At 42.4% G+C, this 20,924-nt stretch overlaps 1 protein-coding gene across 1 annotated transcript in view; it reads right to left on the bottom strand.

The window, feature by feature from the left end:
* Positions 1–2,293: 2,293 nt before the first annotated feature.
* Positions 2,294–20,924, bottom strand: part of HEATR6 (HEAT repeat containing 6) — a 31,850-nt gene continuing 13,219 nt past the window's right edge. The window contains exons 10-20 of the mRNA XM_014862251.3: positions 15,449–15,655; positions 14,950–15,049; positions 12,792–13,147; positions 11,924–12,046; positions 11,476–11,562; positions 8,834–8,968; positions 7,935–8,057; positions 7,089–7,213; positions 6,167–6,263; positions 4,921–5,125; positions 2,294–3,256 (exon numbers count right to left, since the gene is read on the bottom strand). Of these exons, the coding sequence (XP_014717737.3) occupies positions 2,688–3,256; positions 4,921–5,125; positions 6,167–6,263; positions 7,089–7,213; positions 7,935–8,057; positions 8,834–8,968; positions 11,476–11,562; positions 11,924–12,046; positions 12,792–13,147; positions 14,950–15,049; positions 15,449–15,655 (2,127 nt within the window). The 3' untranslated portion in view covers positions 2,294–2,687. The remainder of the gene's footprint in view (positions 3,257–4,920; positions 5,126–6,166; positions 6,264–7,088; positions 7,214–7,934; positions 8,058–8,833; positions 8,969–11,475; positions 11,563–11,923; positions 12,047–12,791; positions 13,148–14,949; positions 15,050–15,448; positions 15,656–20,924) is intronic.

Here is a 20,924-nt window from a genome sequence, read left to right as displayed (position 1 = left end):
AGGTCCTGGGGCAGCACCTCTCCCACACTGCTGGATCCAGGTTCCAGAGGCTTCTAGGCTGACAACTCACCTGAAACTGCAGTCAGGGGAATCCAGCTGTTTGTCATCATGAAAGCTCATGGTATGTTACTGTATTTCTGCCTAGCGCTCTCAAAATTCAAGGAAAAGAAATATCTGACATTTATTGAATACCAGATGGTGTTCTAAGAATTTTCCAGGTACTAATGAATTTAATCCTTGTACATCATTGTGAGGTAGGCGCTAATATCCTCATTTTACAGATGAGAAAACTAAGGCACAAGAGAGGTTAAGTAACACTCACAGATAGAGCAGCAGAGCCAGGATTTAAGCTGAGGCTTTTAACCATGGCACTGTATTAATGAAGGGAAGGCTGAATGAAGCAGTCACTAGAACTCACTTAGCTCTATTTTGAGAAGACGGTGAGGTTCTGCCTCTGGTCTGGGTTCATGCACAAATACCAAAATTAAGGAAGCCTTTGCCCTGTGTTCTATGGGAGGTTTCTGTCTGCCCTGTAGTCACCCTAGGACACCTGCTTTACCATTAGCTAATACCACAAGGGAGGTTACAAACGTGTGTCTTCCTGAGTTCTAGAGGTGCGTAGGAATTAGTGGGTTTCTTTTAGTGGTCAGGGGAAAGGTTCAAAGAGGAAGATAAGCTGTGTTTCAAAATGCTGTCAGTTTCATGAATAAAGGCTCGGCCATCTGTGCCTGATCGACCTCTCCTCCTTTTCTTTTTTAAATGTCATCAAGTTCAGAATCTGGCATCTTGAATTAGAATTTTGAATCAAAGCCGGACTTTCTACTGTTTCCGCAGGAGCGAGAGTTCTAACTCTTGATTGTCTGTGTGGCTTCCTCTCACGATGGCAGCTTTACTGAGGCACCAGCCCAGGGGTCTGAGAGGAGCTCCCGCCCCTGCCGTACACCCACAACGTCACAGTGAGAAGGCAGTCAGCACCCCATCAGGACAGAAGCCCGTACCCTGACTTGCGGACTTTCTGCTGGAATTTCTAGCAGAGTTTACCCTTGGTCTTTCCCTGCATATGAACATTAACACCGGCTTTCAGAGACCTGGACACCTTTACAGAGGCAAAAGGTTTAAAAAGAAAAAATTAGATTTTATTTGAGATAAGCAAAGGATATGAATAAATCATCAAATGAAACCATTTGAAGTCATTTCACAAATACTTTAAGAAACCCACCAATAAAAGCCCAAAGAACCAGTAATAAGCTGCGTATGCCACATTTTTACTTTTATGCAAAAGACAAGTAAACAAGCTGCTATCAAGGATGTATTCCTTCAGGAGAAGGAAGTTCCAAGATTCATTGTAGGGTCAGCACAGCCGCACTCAGTCCCCGGGCCTCTTTAACAATTTGTGGCCCGAATCATCTCCAAAGAAAAGTGAGTTTCAAGAATGTTCTATGTGGGCATTTTTACGATGCCCGTAGTCTAATTCTTAGGAAACTGGTACTCTACCAATGGAAAACTGAGCCCTGTTATCTGAGCACTGTTCCCAGTCTCTGCCTAGACAGCATCTTCTGAGCAACCAACACTGAACTACAGGGAAAAGGGCGACGTAAAGGCAGAGGAGAAAAACTGAGGACATATGCCCTCAAATTATACATTTTAAGCCAAATAACAATAGTTAAATAATACATCACCCATACCCATTCTGTATATCTTGATTCTTATTTATCCCACATCAAATATGAGTCAAATAATTTTAATAGATGCTTTTACTAAGTTCCTAAGTGAAATCAATTCCAATAAATTGTCAGTGCTCAAGAGATGAATGCAAAATTTCAATGTAAATAATCCTTCAGTGAGAAATTCCTTTATAACTGCTTGGATATTACCAAAATATAATTTAAAAACCTCTCTTTGTAACCACCTAAGTTAAATAATTCTTTTTTAAGGCACAAACTCGAAGGTAACAAAACAACCATAAATTTGGCATTTGGGACCACACTCTCCTAAAGGGCATCAGGAAGTTTAGATAGAGGCTGATGTTCCGGCCAGGGTGAGATGGACGTGGGCCTAGGCTGCAGGCCCCCACGTGTCGGGAGTCAACTCTGGATGCCGGGCTGTGGGGCGGCGTGGAGGGGCTGCCGGGGTGGGCACTAGGGGAGCTCAGGGCAGCAGCCATTTACCAACCTAGGAACTGTTTCTGTACGGTAGCAACTGATGCTGCCGTCCCAGTGCCAACTGCCTGAACAGCAGCTCTGCCTGCCGCTTTCTATAAACGCAACTCAATAAAAACAGGAGATTATGGGCACACTGTTTCATTAGTTTATTAGAAAAGAAAAACAGTTCCCACAGACACAATATACAACATTCTAATTTCTAAATCCTTTTGCATTGTTTTTTAATCTACTGAGACTAAACACCCTTCACAACCCCTCCCCATGGTTTGCTCTGTTCACACTAGAACCCAACTCCTTGCTCCTAGTTGCACAAGTCAGAGGTTCCAACAACCCGGACCACAGCCATCACAGTGGAACCGCTCTCTAAAGTGGTTGAGCCCTTTGATAAACTTAAACAGCTGCTAACTCATTCTAACTAAACAGTGGATGGATTGTGTCTGCCCCTAAGACTAAATGCCACACATCTGATGCTCACACTCAGATCTTCCTATTACCACTTGACACCGAGAAAGTATGGTGGAATATTCACCGATGTGTTAATCCTACGAGTGCTACTTGTGATCCAGAGTCAAAATAAATAGTCAGGGTGTCCTCTAAAAAGCCCATGATGGCCCTTTTGGCTGTGTCGCCAGTCAGTGCCTGGACGCTGCTTATGTGCTCCAGGGCTGTTTTGACCATCTGGTCTCTTTCCTGGGGGCTGTGGGGTGCTCCAGTGTCATCTTCCTCTGCTCCTGACTTTAAAAACTGTAGGATATAGGACTGGATCATGTCCCCATTCAGTTCAAGGGTTTCTTTGATGGAGGGCAGGTCTGAGGTGCTGGCCAAGCTCAGGAGGTGAATCAGCGCCTGGCAGATTTGGGTCCGCAGGCTGGCACAGTACTTGAATTCCAGAAAGTCTGTGGTGTCTTCACTCTTCTGTAAGGCAGTGACCAATGCGTTCCAGATCTGAGCATACTGGTCAACAGACCCATAATGCTCCCTCTTGCCCGGAATGGAAAGGGCAGTGGCAGATCTGATGCGCACTTTGAAGTTCTTGCATGATGTCACAACGGATGTCAGGGCGTTGTAGGCCTGGGAGGTCCACGGGGCTGTTCCTGGAAAGAATCCATAGTCATTAAAACAAATGAAGGCTTAGAAATAAGTGAGGGGTAGTGGGACAGAAGGAAACACGTATTTGTGCTCAAGTTAGAAAAATCTTATGTTTTCATTTAATACACACAGTAATCCTGTCAGATCAGAGTGGTGAGTGACTAACTGCCAGATCCTAAGGCAGTGGCTGAGTCCTGACTCCCAAACCTCCCTCTGTCCCCAGACAAGCCTGTTGCAGGCTCAGGGCCTCTGCTACCCTAAATAGGGACTCTGGCGACTTTGAAAGAAGCTTCTTCTCTGGGAGGATACTGTCTCGAGGGGTGAGGCTTGACGGGAGAAGCATGGACTGAACTGCAGCCACACCTGTCCCCTCAGTTGGGTGCTTCAGAGCAGTGCGCAAACTGCACAACTGTGCACCCAGCCCTGTTCATGCTGGCAAAAGAATATTTCCTCACCCGGCTTAGCATCTAGACCCTGCTCTGGCCACAGCATGTCATGGATTTTATTGCAAAGAAAAGGAAAACACTATGTAGGCAGTGACTGGGGAACAGCATACTCAGATTAACTGAAAGCTCAATTTGCTGATTCTGAGAAGATGGTGCCGAGATTTCTGTCTTCTCTCCCTTCCTGTTGGCCCCAGGAAATCAGCCTGCTTTCCTCCTTGTCAGAGCTACCACTACCCACCAGCCACTCCATTTGGGGGGGTTCTTATTCCTCAAGATGGGCAGCAGAGTAAAACGCAGCTTCCCTACTCTCCCAGCCCTTCCCAACTCTTTGCTGATTCCAGAGAGGAAGGAAGATGCCCACCTCAGTGAGCGCCAACCCCAAAGGTCACCTTAGGCTATTCCCTCAGTGGAAAAAGCCACCAGGCTGCTTCTCCACCAGCTCCTGGCTGACTGGTCTGCATGGACGCTCTTGACAAGAAAGGAGAGCACAGCCAGCTTCCTGCATGCTCTGCTGGTCCAGAATGATTTTTTCCCTCCAAGAACACAGGCTTATGTTTCAAATCTTGTCACAGAGACAAACGTGTAAGGCGAATGCTGGCAATTGAAGTGAAAGGCATTTGGAGGCTGTGATCCACACACCTAAGCAGCTGTCAGCCTCTGGTGACACACCAAGGTGCACGGCATGTGCCACTGCTCCGAGACAGCTGCCCTCCCCACGCACAGCGCGCCACTGCAGTTCAGGATTTCCAATGGCACCCTCCCTCTCCCACGCCAGTTTTCTCCTTTATTTTTTTCCTGATTGTTAAAACAACATGTGCTTATTGTAGAAAATTTAGAAAATGAAAGCAGAAAAAATATCCTGCTACTCCTCTCATCCAGAGGCAACCACTGTTGACAATTAGGCTCCTTTCCTTTCAGTCTTTTTTCTACCTATTTACTGAGATCATACGGTAGAAACAATTTCATATCCTGTTAGAGTTTGCTTAACATCAGAAGCATTTTGCCACATTATCAAAACATTTTGCAAACACAATTTTAAATGGCCACAAAATATCCATTGAATATATATACAAATCATGATTTCCCTCAGCACATCCTACACTTGGTGTTCTATATGTTTCCATTTTTTCTAATCTTGTGACGAACATCTTTAATAACAATGCAGACTGGTGTGTGCTGTCCAAGGAGGCCGTCCACCAGCGAGAAGAGGGACACTCTCTTACCTAACGGAAGAGCAGGATTTTTAAACACATTTCCCAGTGCGTAACAAGCATTCCATCGGACTTTCATGGCAGCCTCAGTCAGAACAGTAGAAATCAAGGCCTGGAGAGACTCCTCAATGATTTCAGCAAATCTGGGTTTTTGTATATGAGACGGTTGCAGAAAATGAAGCAAATTTCCAAGGGCCCGGACTGCATTGCTTTTCACCTAGAATAACATGTAAAAGTATTAGAAATCTGTTTTGCCAAAGAGATGTGTCAGAAAGTATAATTTCAGCTTTAAAAGCCCAGGCAGTCCCAGACATCCTAAAGCAAGAGAGCTAATGAAAAATGTGGCCAGTAAAGGTGCAAGTCCTTGGATCTCCGCCAGGTCTGGTGTGGTTAACGTTCCGAGCCACCAGAGAGGTGAGGTTCCAGAGCTCCTCGCCATGATTTCTCAGTGAGACTGGACCTCAGAGACATCCATCTTCACTGTTTCATAGAGATGGCATCTAAGGCCCAGGGGCAGCAGGACATGGCTGGTTTGCACAAGGTAAGGAGGAGAAGCTGGGTTTCATGATTCCAGTCCAAAACTTTTCAGCTAGAGTCTCAACCTTTGCAGCATTAACAGAATCATCTGGGGAGCTTTCTTTTTTCAAAACAAATTCCCAGGCCCTAACCCTGGAAATTCTGATTGAACTAGCCTGCAGTCGGGTTTCCCAGGTTTTCAGAGCCACTGTAGTAAATTAAGCACTTGGTGCAGGTCAGGTACTACGCCAGGCGCTTTAACATAAGGCATCTCAGAATCCACTGAGGTATGTGTGATGACGTCCATGTTAGATGAGCACACTCACCTTCAGAGAAGTTAAATCATGCACCAAAGGCCTCCCGGCTACTAAAGGGACAGCCAGGATGTGAACCGTGTCTGTCTGACCCTAAAGCTCGGGTCTACGCTTTTTAAACTTATTAGTGTATAACAGGGGATATTCAAAGCCAAGCTGCTCATCTTTCTGACTGGTCAATTCTACTTAAGGATTTTTTACAAAAAAGCAAATTAACATTAAAACAAACATGGACATATCATGGGGTATTACAAATGGCACTGATATTTTTCGTGAGTTGGGAGACAGGAAAGAAACTGCCCAAGAGCGGGCCACTTGATACCCTGCGCACACTCTCCATCTCCTCTGAACAGGGATATACTTAGTGGCATAAAACGATAATACGTGAAGCAGCTAACTGAGGAACACTGGGTTTGCTGATTGTCTACCTTGTCTTTGTCCTTCGATGCCTCTATGGCTGACCGCAACATCTTCAAGAGCAGGAGACCAGAGAACTCTTCCTGGAAACTTGGGTCCGGTGTTTCCCTATTCCACCCAAAGGAGGCAAAACATGTTGAAAGGTAAAACCCTTTAAATATACACCTATACGAATATATTCACCTAGTATAACTAAAAACACTTTAGGAAAACAGCTCCACAAACCTGTTCAGAGAATACCAAGGACTGACAGTTTACACCTAGTCCACATCTAGGCACGTAACCCAAAGGAGTATATCAAAATGGAGATGTCACGTGCAAAAACGTTCACGGCATGTAAAAGCCTCGAACAACAGAAAGGTTCAACAGCAGGGCAAGGGTTAAATGATCATCACATAGTGATGACTGGGTAATAATAAAAAACGATTTATAAGAGTCAGGAGAAGTCAGCAGAATGCTCATACATGTCACATGTTAGAGTTAAGTGACAAAAAGCAAGACACTTGTGTATGAATAGCAACAGTTGCCTCTGGGGAGGGGCCCTAGGGGATTAAGGCAGGAGAAAGGCTTTACACCGAGCACCCTTTGTACTGTCTGAATTTTCTTTTTATCTGTGAATATATTACTTAAAAAAATACAAATACGATATTTAAAAAGTAGGGCAACCATTACTAAGGTTTTGGACTTCTACTTTTCTACTTCCGACATTTTCTATAATGTGGATGTATTACTTATATCAGCATAGAGTATTTTTTATACGTACATGTTAAGAACAGCTTACGAATCTTCTTACTTGAAGAAATAAAAAATAAAACAAAGCAGGAAGATTGACTACATAATTTAGGGGAATTACTGCTAATTCTTGGGATCAAAGATACCCTCTTGGGACCTCAGCTTCAGAAGCAACCCGGTGAAACGAGCTGTGACACCTACATGTTGACAATCAGGGTGTCTGTCAGGTTGCCCAGGGACCAGGCTGCTTTGGCGCGGACATTCAGAGACTTGTCTTGAAGTGACATCAATATTGCATTTGCTGTGTCTGCAACAAATATGACATCCTGTAAGAGAAACAAAACAAAACACTGTAGTTACTTTACGAGTTCATGCTGCTACCCTGGAAATTCTGAAATTTGTTTTCTGATAAAAGCGATATGCCTTTACTATGAATTTCTATTTGGAAATAAAAATTCATTTATTCAGTCAATTTACTATTCTTCTTATATGTTACAATTTGGACACTCAAAGTCTAGGGGAAGGTCCCCCGTGATTTTGGTGTGTGCCAGGCACCCCTGAGGAGCCTGTGGAATCTGCCTGTGCGAACAGCTTAGAACCCGGCCTGCGATGGTTATCTGTGAACTCTGGGCTTGGATATTTCCACCTCAGGAAATGATGCTGACAATGAAGAGCATTTCCAAAATACCTCCTATTCACTTACACACCTCTCAGTGAGAGAAGTGTCACAAGTAAGAGTGAAGGAGAAGTACATTTCCTTCATAGTAAACACTCTCAGTTTTCTAAATTATTACTATTACATGGTAATGTCCCGTTTAATTTTTTTTCAATTATCCATTAATTTAAACATTTACTGGGCAAGCAGGGTCCTAGGCAGTGTGCTAAGTAACTAAAAGTAAATGAACTACAAGCACGGCCATATTTTAGTAGAAATTAAGGAAACCACATTACAGAGCAATTTAATTTCCTTTACTGTCCAACCCTACAGCTTGACAGCCACCACGGGCTCTCTGAGAGGCACGGAGCAGCTCCGCGGGCCACCCTCACCTGTCTGAGACAGGGAAAGAGCACGTAGACTCCCAGGGCCCGCGAGGTCGCAGCTTTCACTAAACGGTTCTTGCTGTCGTTCAGCCCAAGCAGCAGAGTGATGCACAGGATCTGCCTGTCACTCTGCAACGAGAAAGGATGGCAAGGAACAGTGAGGATGGAATAACTTCGCCACCATCTGTGCCAAGGGACTGTGACGTGTCACGTGCTTGAGTCCACATTCAGGAGTTGAACACAACTGAGACCTGGAGGCCCCCTTGGTAGAGAGCAGAGGGTCTCTGCTCAGACGCAGCTACTACCTGAGGGCCAGCTGGCGCAGGGCGCACACAGCATCTGGGATCACATTTAATCCTTACCACTGTGTGAAGTAGGTCATTTTATTCTCCTACTTTATTAAAGATGCCTTTTTTATAAAAGCTAATTTACATAAATAAGAACAGATGCAAACGCCATTGAGGCCTAAAGGAGCGGAGCGCTCTGGACACTGTATGTGTTGGGCACCAGCTAAGTATTTTCACTGACTTCGTGTTATTACTCACATCACTCCCACTTGTAGACGAGAAAACTCAGTTTTGCAGAAGATAATCATAGAGCTAGAACACGGAACAGCCGGGATTTAAAGGCAGGTTTTTCTAACGCTGGGTTTGAAATCTCTCTGACGTCAAACCCTCCGCTGCCCCTACTTCTCCCACCCGCTTTCTAAGCACAGGGAGGAAAGCTCTCCAAAGACACTGAGATTCTAAGTTTCCTACTGCCCTCGCCCCACACTCAGGGAGAATAAGCACCTTCTCCTCAGAGATGATGGGAAATGCTGGTTCAAAATGAAAAAGAATCAAAATCAAACTCAAGCTCTGATGCTCAGGGGCACGACTTAAGGATGAGAAAACGCCCCAAGTTACCGGCAGGCTGCTGAAGGCTTCCGGCAAGATGGAAGACAGGGCATCGCAGGCGCTCGCCTGGAGGGTCGGGTGCTCTGAATTCTGCAGGGCTCTCGGTAAAGGACCGTTCAGCATCATAGTCCAGAACATCACCACCTGGAAGAGGGGCGCAGTTAAAACCACGGCCGGAGGGACGACAGCGGAACCAACCGATGCTAAGCTACGAGAAGTGACCATGGTAATGAAACATTTTTCTTTAAAGTAGTGGCCTTTTGTAAATACTTTCACTGGTTCTTCTTCCAGAGATGAAAGAACTTTAGAAAACTACTAACTGAATCCTTCCATTTTATCGATTAGAAAACTACAGTCTGCTCCAGTCAAGCAGCAATAGTGATGAGGAAGAGGATGAAGGTGATGATGACAGTAACAGCAGTAGCAGTAGCAGCTAACGTTCTTCAGAGAGCTTATATGCCAGGCGCTGCTCTCAGTGCTTTACACATAGCAACCCAGTTTAACCCTCAGCAGAGCTGAATTAAATATATCATTATCTCCATTTTCACACAAGGAAACTGAGGCATGAAGAGAGAATGTAACTTGCTAGTAGGCAGCAGAGCTGGACTCGAGTTCAGATCAACTGACACCCAGCTAGGGCTCTTTCCCCTGATCCCTTGTGGGCTCAGGGTCCTGGGGCAGCCGGGAGGCTGTGTGCCGGTGTCCAAAGAGCACAGGATCTGGAGGCAGAGCTGGGACTGTCTTTCGGCTGCTACTTCCTGTCTCTCCAGCCTCGGGTGAGTCACTGGACCTGTCTAAGCTTTGGGTCCTCTTCAGTAAAATAGGACAAAGACATCTGTTTGGCAGAGTTTGTGTGATAATGCACTGTAATGCTGTGTGTAAAGTTCCTAGCACAGTGCCTGGTGCACAGTGGAGACTCTTAAATTGGGCAGTCGGCTCTGTTTTAAGCACTTTGAAGGATTATCTCACTTCAAAGCCCCTTAAGGTGGCATCTGAAGAGTACCCTTAACAGTTTCCTTCCCCTGCTTTATAAAAACCCTGGGATTTCATGTGCATTTGCAGATCTGCCTGGGGTTTTGGTGTCTTCACTTTCTGCTCCCTGGACTGGGCCCTGAGTTGGGCCGTGTATCCCATGCATCAGTTCTGTCCTCCCCACAGTCCTAGCTCCTGGAAACCCAGTCTGGGTTCTCCCTGCCCCAAACCAGAAGACTGTGGGCAAGTGTGAAAGCCAGCCTCCAAGATGGCCCACGATGATTCTTGCCTCTTAACGTTTAGAAGGCAGCCCCCTCCCACACTGACTCGGGTTGACCTGTGTAACTAATAGGATATTGTGGAAATGACAGTGTGAAACTTCCGAAGCTGGGTCATAAAAACCCCGCAGCCCTGTCTTGCTCTCTCTCTCGACTCACTTGCTGTGGGGGAAGCCAGCTGCCATGTCAAGAGAATACTCAAGCAGCCCTCTGGAGAGGTCCTCTGGGGAGGAACTGAGTGAAACTTGCTGCCAACAGCCAGCACTAACTTGCTGGGCATGCGAGTGGCCAGGTGGGAAGAGCCTCCAACCCCTGTCAAGTCTGGCTGACTTAACCTCACGAAAGACTTGAGCCAGAACCACCCAGCTAAGGTGCTCTCAATTCTCGACTCACGGAAAATATATGAGAATAAATGAATATTGTTTTAAACTGCTAAGTGTTTAGGATAATTTATTACTCAACAAGAGATAAGTAATACAGAAAAGTATATCCCTTTTTAAAAGATGAAACAATACCTGAGTGTGAACAGTTAAGACTTGCCTAAAGTCACTTGATGAGTAAGGGGAGAAGTTTGGATTCAAAACCAGGTCTGTGATAGCAAAGCTCAACTCATCTCCCTGCGAATGGAGACATTTCAGCTTTCGTGGCAGTCTAAGAAAGGAAGTAGGGCTAGACATTCTTAACTCACTGCAAGGATGATGGAAATTATGAAGGGAAAAGAATAGGGAGAATGAGGAGGGCAGAGGGAGAAAACACCATGAACGTTGAGCTAATTTTGCTTTTGGCACTAAGCAGAGCCTTTTTTAGTGAGGTCATGTGTTCCTCTTTCAAAGAACTGGCACAGTGTAAGGGCAACAGAAACAACCTAAGACCACAGGAATTTAATAGGAATCGGGGGGTGGGGTGTGGTGGTGAGGGAGCTAAGGGAATTAACATTCATTGACCATTTACTATTTGTCAGTATCTTTACATTTCATTCAATCTTACAATAGCTCTATGAGTTAAGAATTTTTATTTCTCTTTACAAGAAGGAAACTATGCTCATAATCACATCCATTAAGTGGTGATCCCTAGATTTGATCTCCTGCCTTCTAATTCCAAATACTTGGCTTTTCCCACCATTCTAGGGTGAGTAACCAAACTAGGTTTTATGCAAAATAAATACTGGTTTTTCCATTGCTGACTCTATGTTACACATAATCCTACCACATACTCAACTGCAAATAAACTGAAATGCAAATAATACTTATTTATGCAAGTATCAAATCATCCTAGATTATAAACCATAATTTTTGACATTGGAAGAAACCATACCATCTACTCCACTTTATCACTGAGCCTCAAAATAAAAATGACTGAAGCACTAAGAAAAGAGAAAACTATGAACTGACATTTACTTACCAAGGTGACGGGCACTCTCTGATCAGGTGCGACGGTGGAATCTCGTTTATACTGTTGTATTAAGCCTGTACCCACTTCTTCCAGAAGCTGCCAAGATAAATAGATTATCAAAGCAGAGTATTAGAACCATGGAGGAGGTAAAAAAACCACTTTGGTCTGGAGATGATCTCAAATCAAGAGGAAAAATAATTTCCAAATGATTTCCCTTCTTTTCTCAGTAACTCCTATGTCAGAGGCATTCTTTCCAGGAGCAAAATCACCAGCTATATATTGTTCATTTATTACCAAGTCAATTCTTTGGGCTTATACGTAGAGCTGAAAATAGAGGAATGTATGACTTCCCTATCTGAAACCTCTCAAAGAAACCTCAGAACTGATGGACATGCAGCAGAGGGAAGAACATAAAGGGAAGAGAAGAAAAAAGCATGTGGCTTTTGAGGAAAATTACCTTTGCTCCATGAAGCTGAATGGATGGATCTGCTTCACCCATGCACTTGCAAATCACCTCTCCAAGCTCCATCAGGTAGACCTGAGCCATTGAGAAGTAGCCTCTTGCCAAATGAGCCAACACCTGCAAGGAGAACAGAGGATCAACCCCAGACCTGAATGCAGGGCTGCAATATCCAGAAAGTGCTTCGGTATTTCAGAAATCGCTCACACTTTGCAAGGGCTGAAATCTGATGTGGAATGAAATGGAAAACAACCATTATCTTTATGACTAAAATAAACTATATCACACAATTTTATAGCACTTTATAGTTTATGAAATGTGTTTCATTAAGATTATCAGTATCATCTCCTTTAAGCCTAGGAACCATTTTTTGAGGTAGGTATTAACTGAACATTTCAACTGAAGAAAATCGGGCTGAAAAAGTGAAAGGTTAAAGAGGTTAAAGGACATGTGTAATATTAACCAGACAATTAGCAGCAGACGCCAGGAGCAAACCCAGGTCTTAGATCATATTTGAGTACAGAAAAAGAAAATACTTTAACCTAGGGTTGCTTTCTTCCTTTGTAGCAGCAATTATTTTGTCTCTAACCAAAGAGAAGTCTATGGAAAATTAAACATTTATTTAACTTTAAGTTGCAGAAATCAAAGATCAGCTCTATAATTTCTTTCAGAATTATTACAGAATTTAGTATACCCACCTGTCATCTAATAACTGAGGTGACTAAAATGGCTTGCAACACAAAGGACTGAACCTGACATTTTATAAGCAGGTTTTCCATGATTTTCATGGACTCACTCCTCGCATCGTCGTATGAAGGAAGAACGATTACTGCCACTTCAGAGATGAGCCAATGAAACCTCCTACCTGTAAGGCCTCCAATCGCATGGGGGACGGTTCATAGGTGCTTCCTGCTGTAGACGCAGCATCGCCACCTGAGCAGGAATCCTCCTTGGGCAGCACAACAATGGAAATGCAAAGTCGAATGAGCCAGCAGGGCTCTGAAGAGCCCTTAGGGGAGCTAACTGATGCCTCTTCCAGAAGGGGTCCCGAGCTGCCTTTCTTCCACCAGTCAGCAGGGCTGAGGTGAGGAGTCGCTGAATTGCTATTGCTGAGTCCAGAAGAACAGGGCTGTTGTAAAAGTAGCTGGACTTCAGGTAAAGGTGCGTGAGTGGAAACTACAGCTCCCAGGAGAGTGAGGCTTGACACTCGAACATTAACATCTGTCACAGGAAACAATAAGAACCTGTCACTGTGGGAACAACTATCGTAAGGATCATAATTATCGCTGCAGGCAATTAAGAATTATGGTGTCTCGTTTAACTTGAATCTAACGAAACCTCTAGACCTAACTTCCAGTTTATAGGAAATACATGGGACAGAAATATAAGTTACCACCATAAAGAAACGACCCAACAAACTGAGAATGTGAGACATGCTACAAGACAACTGGCTTGGACTCTCCCAAAAATCAGTATGGTGAAAGAGGAAAAAAAAGGGTGGGGAGACTACTCTAGATTAAAAAAGACTAAAGAGACATATAATAACTAAATGCAGTGCATGAACCTCGAATGAACCCCAGTTTTTTTTTAAAAAAAGCTATAAAAGACTTTTTGGGACACATGGGGAAATTTGAACACGAATTAATATTAGACAATATTATGGAATTAATTCAATATTTTTAGGTACAAGAATAATATTTTGTTTTTTAGGAGATTAATCTTAGGAGATGAATACTGAGGTATTTAGGGTAAAATATCATGTCTGTAATTTACTTTCAAATGGTTCAAGGGAAAAAAATCTACATAAATACATATACATACACAAAAATATACATATACACACATATGCATACATACACGCACAGACACACATATGTAGAAAGAGAGACAGAAAGCAAACATGACAAATGTTAACTGTTAAGTCTAGGTAGAGGCATACAGGTGTGCAGTGTATTATTCTTTCAAGTTTTCTATGGATTTGAACATTCTAATAATAAAAAGTTGCTGGAGGACAAAGCCAGACACTTGAAAGGGACCTCTGAGATATGGTCCACTCCCCTCGGTTTGCAGCTGAAGAAAAGCCAGTGCAGTGGAACGAGCAGGGGACTGAGCCAGGAGACCTGGGTTATTTTAATCTTACTTCTCCCACTAACGTGATGAGACACCTTAAGGCAAGATTTATCTTTCTGGGTTCCGTTTCATACACTGGTGAAAGGAGTGAACTGACTTAGTTTACACATCATTATCTCCTGTAAGCCTCAAAAATCTTATGAGGTAGGTATAATTCCTCTTGTTAGGAGGAAATTAGGGTTCAGGGAGAGCAGGACTATGAGGTGGCAGAAATGAGAGAAAAAAGAGTGGGCTGCAGACCCTGGACTGGCTCCGGGTCCAGTACCCCTTCCATGATGTCACAAAAAACATCCACGCCTCCTTCAACTTCTTTAATTCTGACTGAAAAACTCGACTTGTCAGAAAGTGGTCTGATCCTAAAGCTTGCAAACAAAAGAAAACAAATGTCTACAGCACATATATATGATGTGTGGGAATAAGTTAGGAAATAAACAATAAGACTCTGCAGTGAGTGGGGATTTGAGGTTCTGGAATATTCAGAGGAGATAATGCTAAAGAAGTTAGGTTTTATATTCCAGTTTTTCTTTCCAAAAAGAGATGATGTCTGTATCTGACTGTCCAACCAGCCTCTCCTTATGCCTAGAGACGGACTGTTATATACTAGAGGGGGACCTCTGGTGCCTGGCTCAGTCCTAATTCTAAAGGAATACTCTGGCTACTGCACAGAAGCACTGAAGGGGCATTCAACTACACTGCTGCCCAGCTCACTTTCTTCCGATGGTGCCCACTGGGGCTGCAGGGGGCAAACTGGGGTCCTAGCAGTTGTTAGTTCGCCCAGAAACTTGAGGAGAATAAGTAGAGATATCTTTGAGCCATAAAAATGCTCTGAATATTGCTTTAACTAATAATCTAGATTTGATATAGAGAACAATCAGTTTTAAATGACCACCAACCTTTGTGGCGGAGATAAGGCTTTATCTGGTTCCAGACTTTGGTCAGCAGGCTGAGTTTCAGACGGTTGTAAGGCGAATTGGATACTAAATTTGCAAGGCACTGCAAAACACAAGAACAGCTCATCAACATGCCTGATTAAGTCACAGCACAGAGACGAAATTTTATAGCATTTAATTAACAAGAAAAGTCTTTACACCTATTTGAAAGTCAGTCTTTTTCTTTTTTGTCTTCTTTTTTAGGTTGGGGGCGGGAACAGCACTTGTATTCTCATGGTACAACTAAGATAAAGGAGTATTTTTAGTAAATCATTTATTTGGACCTACAGAGATTGTAAGTAAGATCACACAAGTAGGTATAGACTTCCAAATAGGACATATTTAAATAAAATTACTACTTGGTTATATTCTTAAGTCAAGTCACTTTTGGGAAACGTAAAGCATTACACAAAATTGAAACAGAAACCCTCTGTGGAACCTACGGATCACTTGGCATATTTACCTTAATTATCTGAGTAAGGGTCTGTGAGGATGACTCAGCCACCAAAGCTAACAACAGACATCTGTGCAACTCTCTAATGCTGGAAGCAATCATCACAGAGAAGGGGGTGAAAGCCCTTCTGTGGTCGCTGGTATCTTCAGCAACAGAAAGAAACTGCTTTGAGCCTTCCAAGATGGCCGATAAAACTTGCAGAGCACAGGCACGCGTCTGAAATTTCAGGACGATTTGCATCAGTTAGTTAAAAATCAGGAGTCGGATCCCCTTCTTCCATATATATTCTTAATTTTCAAAGTACTTAGGATCATTTTAATTAAAAGAATAAAAGCAATGGGATTATCTATCAGTCCTAAGAGTAGCCATGAATTAGGCTACTTGCACCCCACACTTAAAATCTTAAATCACATTGCTGTTAGGTTTTCCTACAGTAAGGAATAAGTCTAAGCTACACCATAGTACAAAAACCTGAAATCGTGGGCATGAGAATAATTTAGAGATTAGAGGCCTAGTTTATTCAAGCACAAGGCCAACTGAAAAGAGAGAGCTACACAGCCCATATGTATGCGTCTAGAGTCTGTTTCATATCAAAGTTCCCAAGGACATCCTGCTGTATACTCCACCCTGAAGCATCTACCAGTGCTCAATGTTAATGAAACAGGATATGAGGAACTCTGCAAATTCATCTTGGCAGGCACCATTAGTGATCCAACTTTTTACAAACACTCTTAGGTGGCGGAAATAACATTGCCTGCAGGGAAAGTCTTCGATAATCAAAGAAAGAAATACCATGAAAAATAACTTCCTGGGTGGAAGGAAACCCGTGCACCTTTGTCAGTGGACTGCTGCATCTGTCAGGAAAAGTGTCACTGCATCAAGATTTTCTTTACACGATTGAAAGACTACTTCCAACTGATACTGTGATGATTTTGTGGTATTAAAAATCAGAAAAGAAAAAAAAAAAAGACAAGAAAGCCAATTTAACCAAAATGGAATGTGGGTGATAAATGCAGGACTACTAACATGAAACAATACTGTACCCCCTTTGTCCAGCACACCCAAAAATGCCAAGTAAACACTTTCAGTCAAAAAGCAGAGAATCAATATTATAATTCTAGGATCTAATCTAAATATTTACTCAAAGCATATCTGGGTTTGGTGCGAAAAAGGTTTTCCAGAAAGTCTTCAACTATGTTATCTCCAAGTAAGCAAAGAACAAAGCAGTCCTCCACGCCTTGTGTAGAATGGAATCATACACAAAAAACTAAAGAGTTATTGCTTTGAGAACAAACTTGTAGTATAGCAGTATGCTTCTTTGGAAGTAAGCATAATCACTCAAGTTAGGAAGTTGATAATGTACTAGGAAACTGTGTGTGTGTGTGAGAGAGAGAGAGACAGAGAGAGACACAGAGAGAGAGAGAGAGAGGGAGAACGTGCACTCATGCAGTCAGCTGATCCTAGAAGAACTTAGATCAAGGGCTAGCAGTACATAATTTATATTTTAGACTTTTTTTTTTTTAAAGATTTTTTATTTTTTCCTTTTTCTCCCCAAAGCCCCCAGGTACACAGTTGTATATTCTTTGTTGTGGGTCCTTCTGGTTGTGGCATGTGGGACGCTGCCTCAGCGTGGTTTGATGAGCAGTGTCATGTCCGCGCCCAGGATTCGAACCAAGGAAACACTGGGCCGCCTGCAGAGGAGTGCACGAACTTAACCGCTCAGCCACGGGGCCAGCCCCTTATATTTTAGACTTTGTAGGCGACAGTCTCTGGCACAACCGCTGAACTCTGCCATGGTAGCACAGACACTATATAAAGAAATAAATGTGACTGTGTTCCAACAAAATTTTACTTATGGACAATGAAATCTGAATTTCATGTAATTTTCACATGTATTGAAATCTTCTTCTTTTGATTTAAAAAAAAAAAACCATTTAAAAGCATAAGAGCCAATCTTAGCTTATGGGTCATAGAAAAACAAGTAGTGGGCCAAATTTGGCCCAGAGGCCGTAGTCTGCCAACACCTGATTAGACAGCTGGCTGGTCTGAACTGAAAAAGGCAGATGTTACGCTAAACCTCCATTTCTTTAGAAGGCTATTAAAAATCACAATTCCCAAAGCTCACAAACCAAATAAAATTAAAAACTAAGTTGTGGAAAGAAATGAACTGATATTTAAAAATTTCCAGCTCATTTAACTTTGGTACCCTAACACAGAAAAAGCACCCATGACTATCACAGATGAAAACAAAAGGAAAGTCATTGAAATTGGTTATTTTTCACCACTGGGGTATAAAATCTATACAGAAATATGATACTATATCAAATTATACCTCATAGTTCTGATTTAATTTCCCTTAAATCCTGTTTAATACATCTGTTGTAAAAATGCTATTTATGACACTAAATCTAATCAAAGTTCTGCTTCACTTATTCTTATATCAATATTTAATATACTGTTTACCAGTTCTAATCAGCACTTTAAGCAGAAATTACTGAAATTATGGTTTGTGCAAGCAAACCATAAGAGGTGCAGCTCTCCAGAGAGCTCATTTAGTTGATTCAGTTTCTGTTGTCTGAATATTTCCAATGATAGATGACTTTTCAATCCTATAAACATCAGTGTGCTCAGTTTCACTGGCGGGTAGTTCCCCCTCCTTGGACATGAACACTTGTTCTAAGGTAATGAAACAGGAAAGCACTTTTCCTTTTTTGCTACTTAACAAGGTAGCAGAAATGTTTGCTGAGGTAGCTCCCTCAATACTTATTTTCCCCTTTTTTATGCATGTTTGGTCTCAGAATATTTCTGGGAGGGAGATGAAGAAGTCACTGCCGGGAGAGGGTGCCACTGAGGTTTCGATGCAGGGCCCCCGGCTGTTGTCTTCTTTGGCTCTAAGTACTGATTCTTCTTCACACACGTTCACCGTTAATCCCTTGCTCACACTCCTAAAGCTGGCTGTATTTTGGGTGGAGGCATTTGAACACTGGGTCAGGGTCTCCAGATTCGGAGACATCCCAGCAAAGGTCATCTGTTCTTCACCACAGAATTCGAAAGTCAGCATAATTCTCAAGGTACCAAGAGGAAAGTTTGTCCTATAGTTTGATCAAATCTTGTGGATATATCTACATAATCTACCTCTGTAACACCTGAGGAAATCATATACAAGAAATCTGTAAATTAGTCATGCTATTTTTATTGATAATTTGCTCCATGCCCCCTGGAAACATAAAGGATGTGCTTTCTGAAGCACAATTCTAACACGTAACCACGTCACAATTTCCTAAGTACTGCCACACTGCCAAATCCTAGAGGAAATTTCTAAGTTTCCTCCTTCACAAGGAACCATTCTAGCATTTTATATTTCAATTTCCTGGAAGTGATCTCTGTCTACTGTTGGTGTTCTGAATGGAAGAGTCCACTCACCTCCCTTCTGCCCATTTCTGTTTGGAAAATTTCTCAGTATGTCAATGAAAACTGTGCTTCCAGCTGAATCTACCACAGGGCATATCAGAGCTGCCATGAACTCAAAACTATCATCACTGTGCACTTCGATGACAAGATGCTCTATTGTTGTCTTGTCATGTTTCATCCTAAGAGAAACTTCAGTCATCCAACTCTACACTCACAGTGAGCACCTGAGATGACCACTCAGCCTTTACACATTCTATGCCTTTTAATCTAGCTCTGATCATTCCAGAATCCTGTTCCATTCCATTTACATAAACCAGCACTTTTAATTTTTGCACATAACTTTCTGGAAGTCTTTATAGAAAGCCTCTCTCGCTGACATCGTCTACCAAACGCTTTCTTCTAGTGTGTGTCTTGGTGAACAATTAATTATACTATGGACAGTCTGCAGAGGTGTGCTCCAAGCCTCGTGGGGGACAATACTCACCACACTTATTTACACCCTTCTAAACCAAGCATCTGCTAAGAATCTATTGAGTATAATCATTTCACTTGCCACTGCACTGAAATGATGAATTTTGATCATTATTTTGATCTTTTTCAATCCTCTTTAAGAATGGTGACTGGTTTCCCATGTCTCCAGGCCCTTCATGCAGCTTTTGTCCAGGATGTAGGACATCTCCCAAGGGAAGGTCTGTATTTTTTTATTCATCACATTTCTTGCATTCACTGAAGCTAAACAACAAGAACATATCTAAAAGGTACCCAAATCAAGGAGGACCACTTTGCAATATGTAAAATCTCTTTTGGCACTCTAAGCCAAATGTAAACATTTAAAAAATATAAAGATGAAAACATAAAATTATTTCAATCGCCTTCCCTCAGATATGACTTCATAACCTCTCTGTCTTCATATCCCAAACTCACACGTCCCACATCCCCTTCGCTGGGCAGCTGCAGTGCTGGGCAGCTGGCCCACTACTTGCTCCATAGCACCATCTCCGTGGCTACTTACGGCAGCTCCTCTCAGGTGGAGGGTCTTCAAATGTGTGCGTGTGTGCGTGTGTGTGTATATTTTTTAACTTTTATAGTTTTCCTTTCAATTACTAGAAGAGCTTCATTACTGATTTATTTGCCACCATTCATTTTCCATTTTTCTCTCAGATTCTTACTCGCTATTGAGTCAGTCAACCTGAAAAATTTCTACTGGTTTAACTACTCGGGATACTGGGTATTTGAAATATGCTAGAAGACATTTTTTGTGTATAATTGAGGCTATTTTATTTTTCTTTATCCTGTAAAGCTTTTGAAGGGTCATTTAGAAGTTTTCTTATATAGCCATTAGCCATCAAGGAGATGATCACACGGAGTTCCAATGTATTGTGGATTACTAGGGCTCCTCCTTATTTTTAAGGGAAAATAGAAAAGGAATAATACTGTTGGCCTCATCAACCCTCTTCACTGTGAGAGGGTAGTTGGCTACCTAAGGACACCCAGACGGCATTCAGCATAACTTTGTAATGTTACTGTAAGGGGAATCTAAGCAGCAGACCAGTTTCCTGACTGGGCAAGAGGTGAACTTCTGGAGAGGAGGTTAACATATTCAAGAAGAGGCAAATATTTGATCAGCCAGAGCTACCTTGCTGTAGCTATCCATGACTGCCAAGTTATTTTTTTCTTTTTAAAAAATAAGTTATTCTCACTAAACTATGTAAATATTTATTACATGTGATTTGAAAGATATGAAAAAGTTGAAAGAAAAAAACATCGTTGGGATCATGTAATTCTATATCCTGTACTTTCATAAAACAGCATAAGCATTTTTCTAAGCCATACACATCCCTCATAACCACGATGTACCATGATATTCCAGAGTACTTAAGCCATTTTTAAATTTTTTCCTATTATAAATATCAGGGCAATAAACATTTTCATAAAAGAGAGCGAAACACAGCTTTTTCAATGGAGCTCAAAGGGGACACTGAAGCAGTAACTCAGCATGCTGAGGCTTCAAGCAAGCCTGGGGCAGGAGGTGCCCTCAGTGTGGCTCTCGACCTGTTACTCACATAAGCCCGTT

The sequence above is a fragment of the Equus asinus genome, chromosome 13 (genome assembly GCF_041296235.1).
Source record: "Equus asinus isolate D_3611 breed Donkey chromosome 13, EquAss-T2T_v2, whole genome shotgun sequence".
Classification (NCBI taxonomy): Eukaryota; Metazoa; Chordata; class Mammalia; order Perissodactyla; family Equidae; genus Equus; species Equus asinus.
The sequence above is the reverse complement of the archived record's forward strand: the minus strand, read 5'-3'. Positions and strand labels throughout refer to the sequence as shown.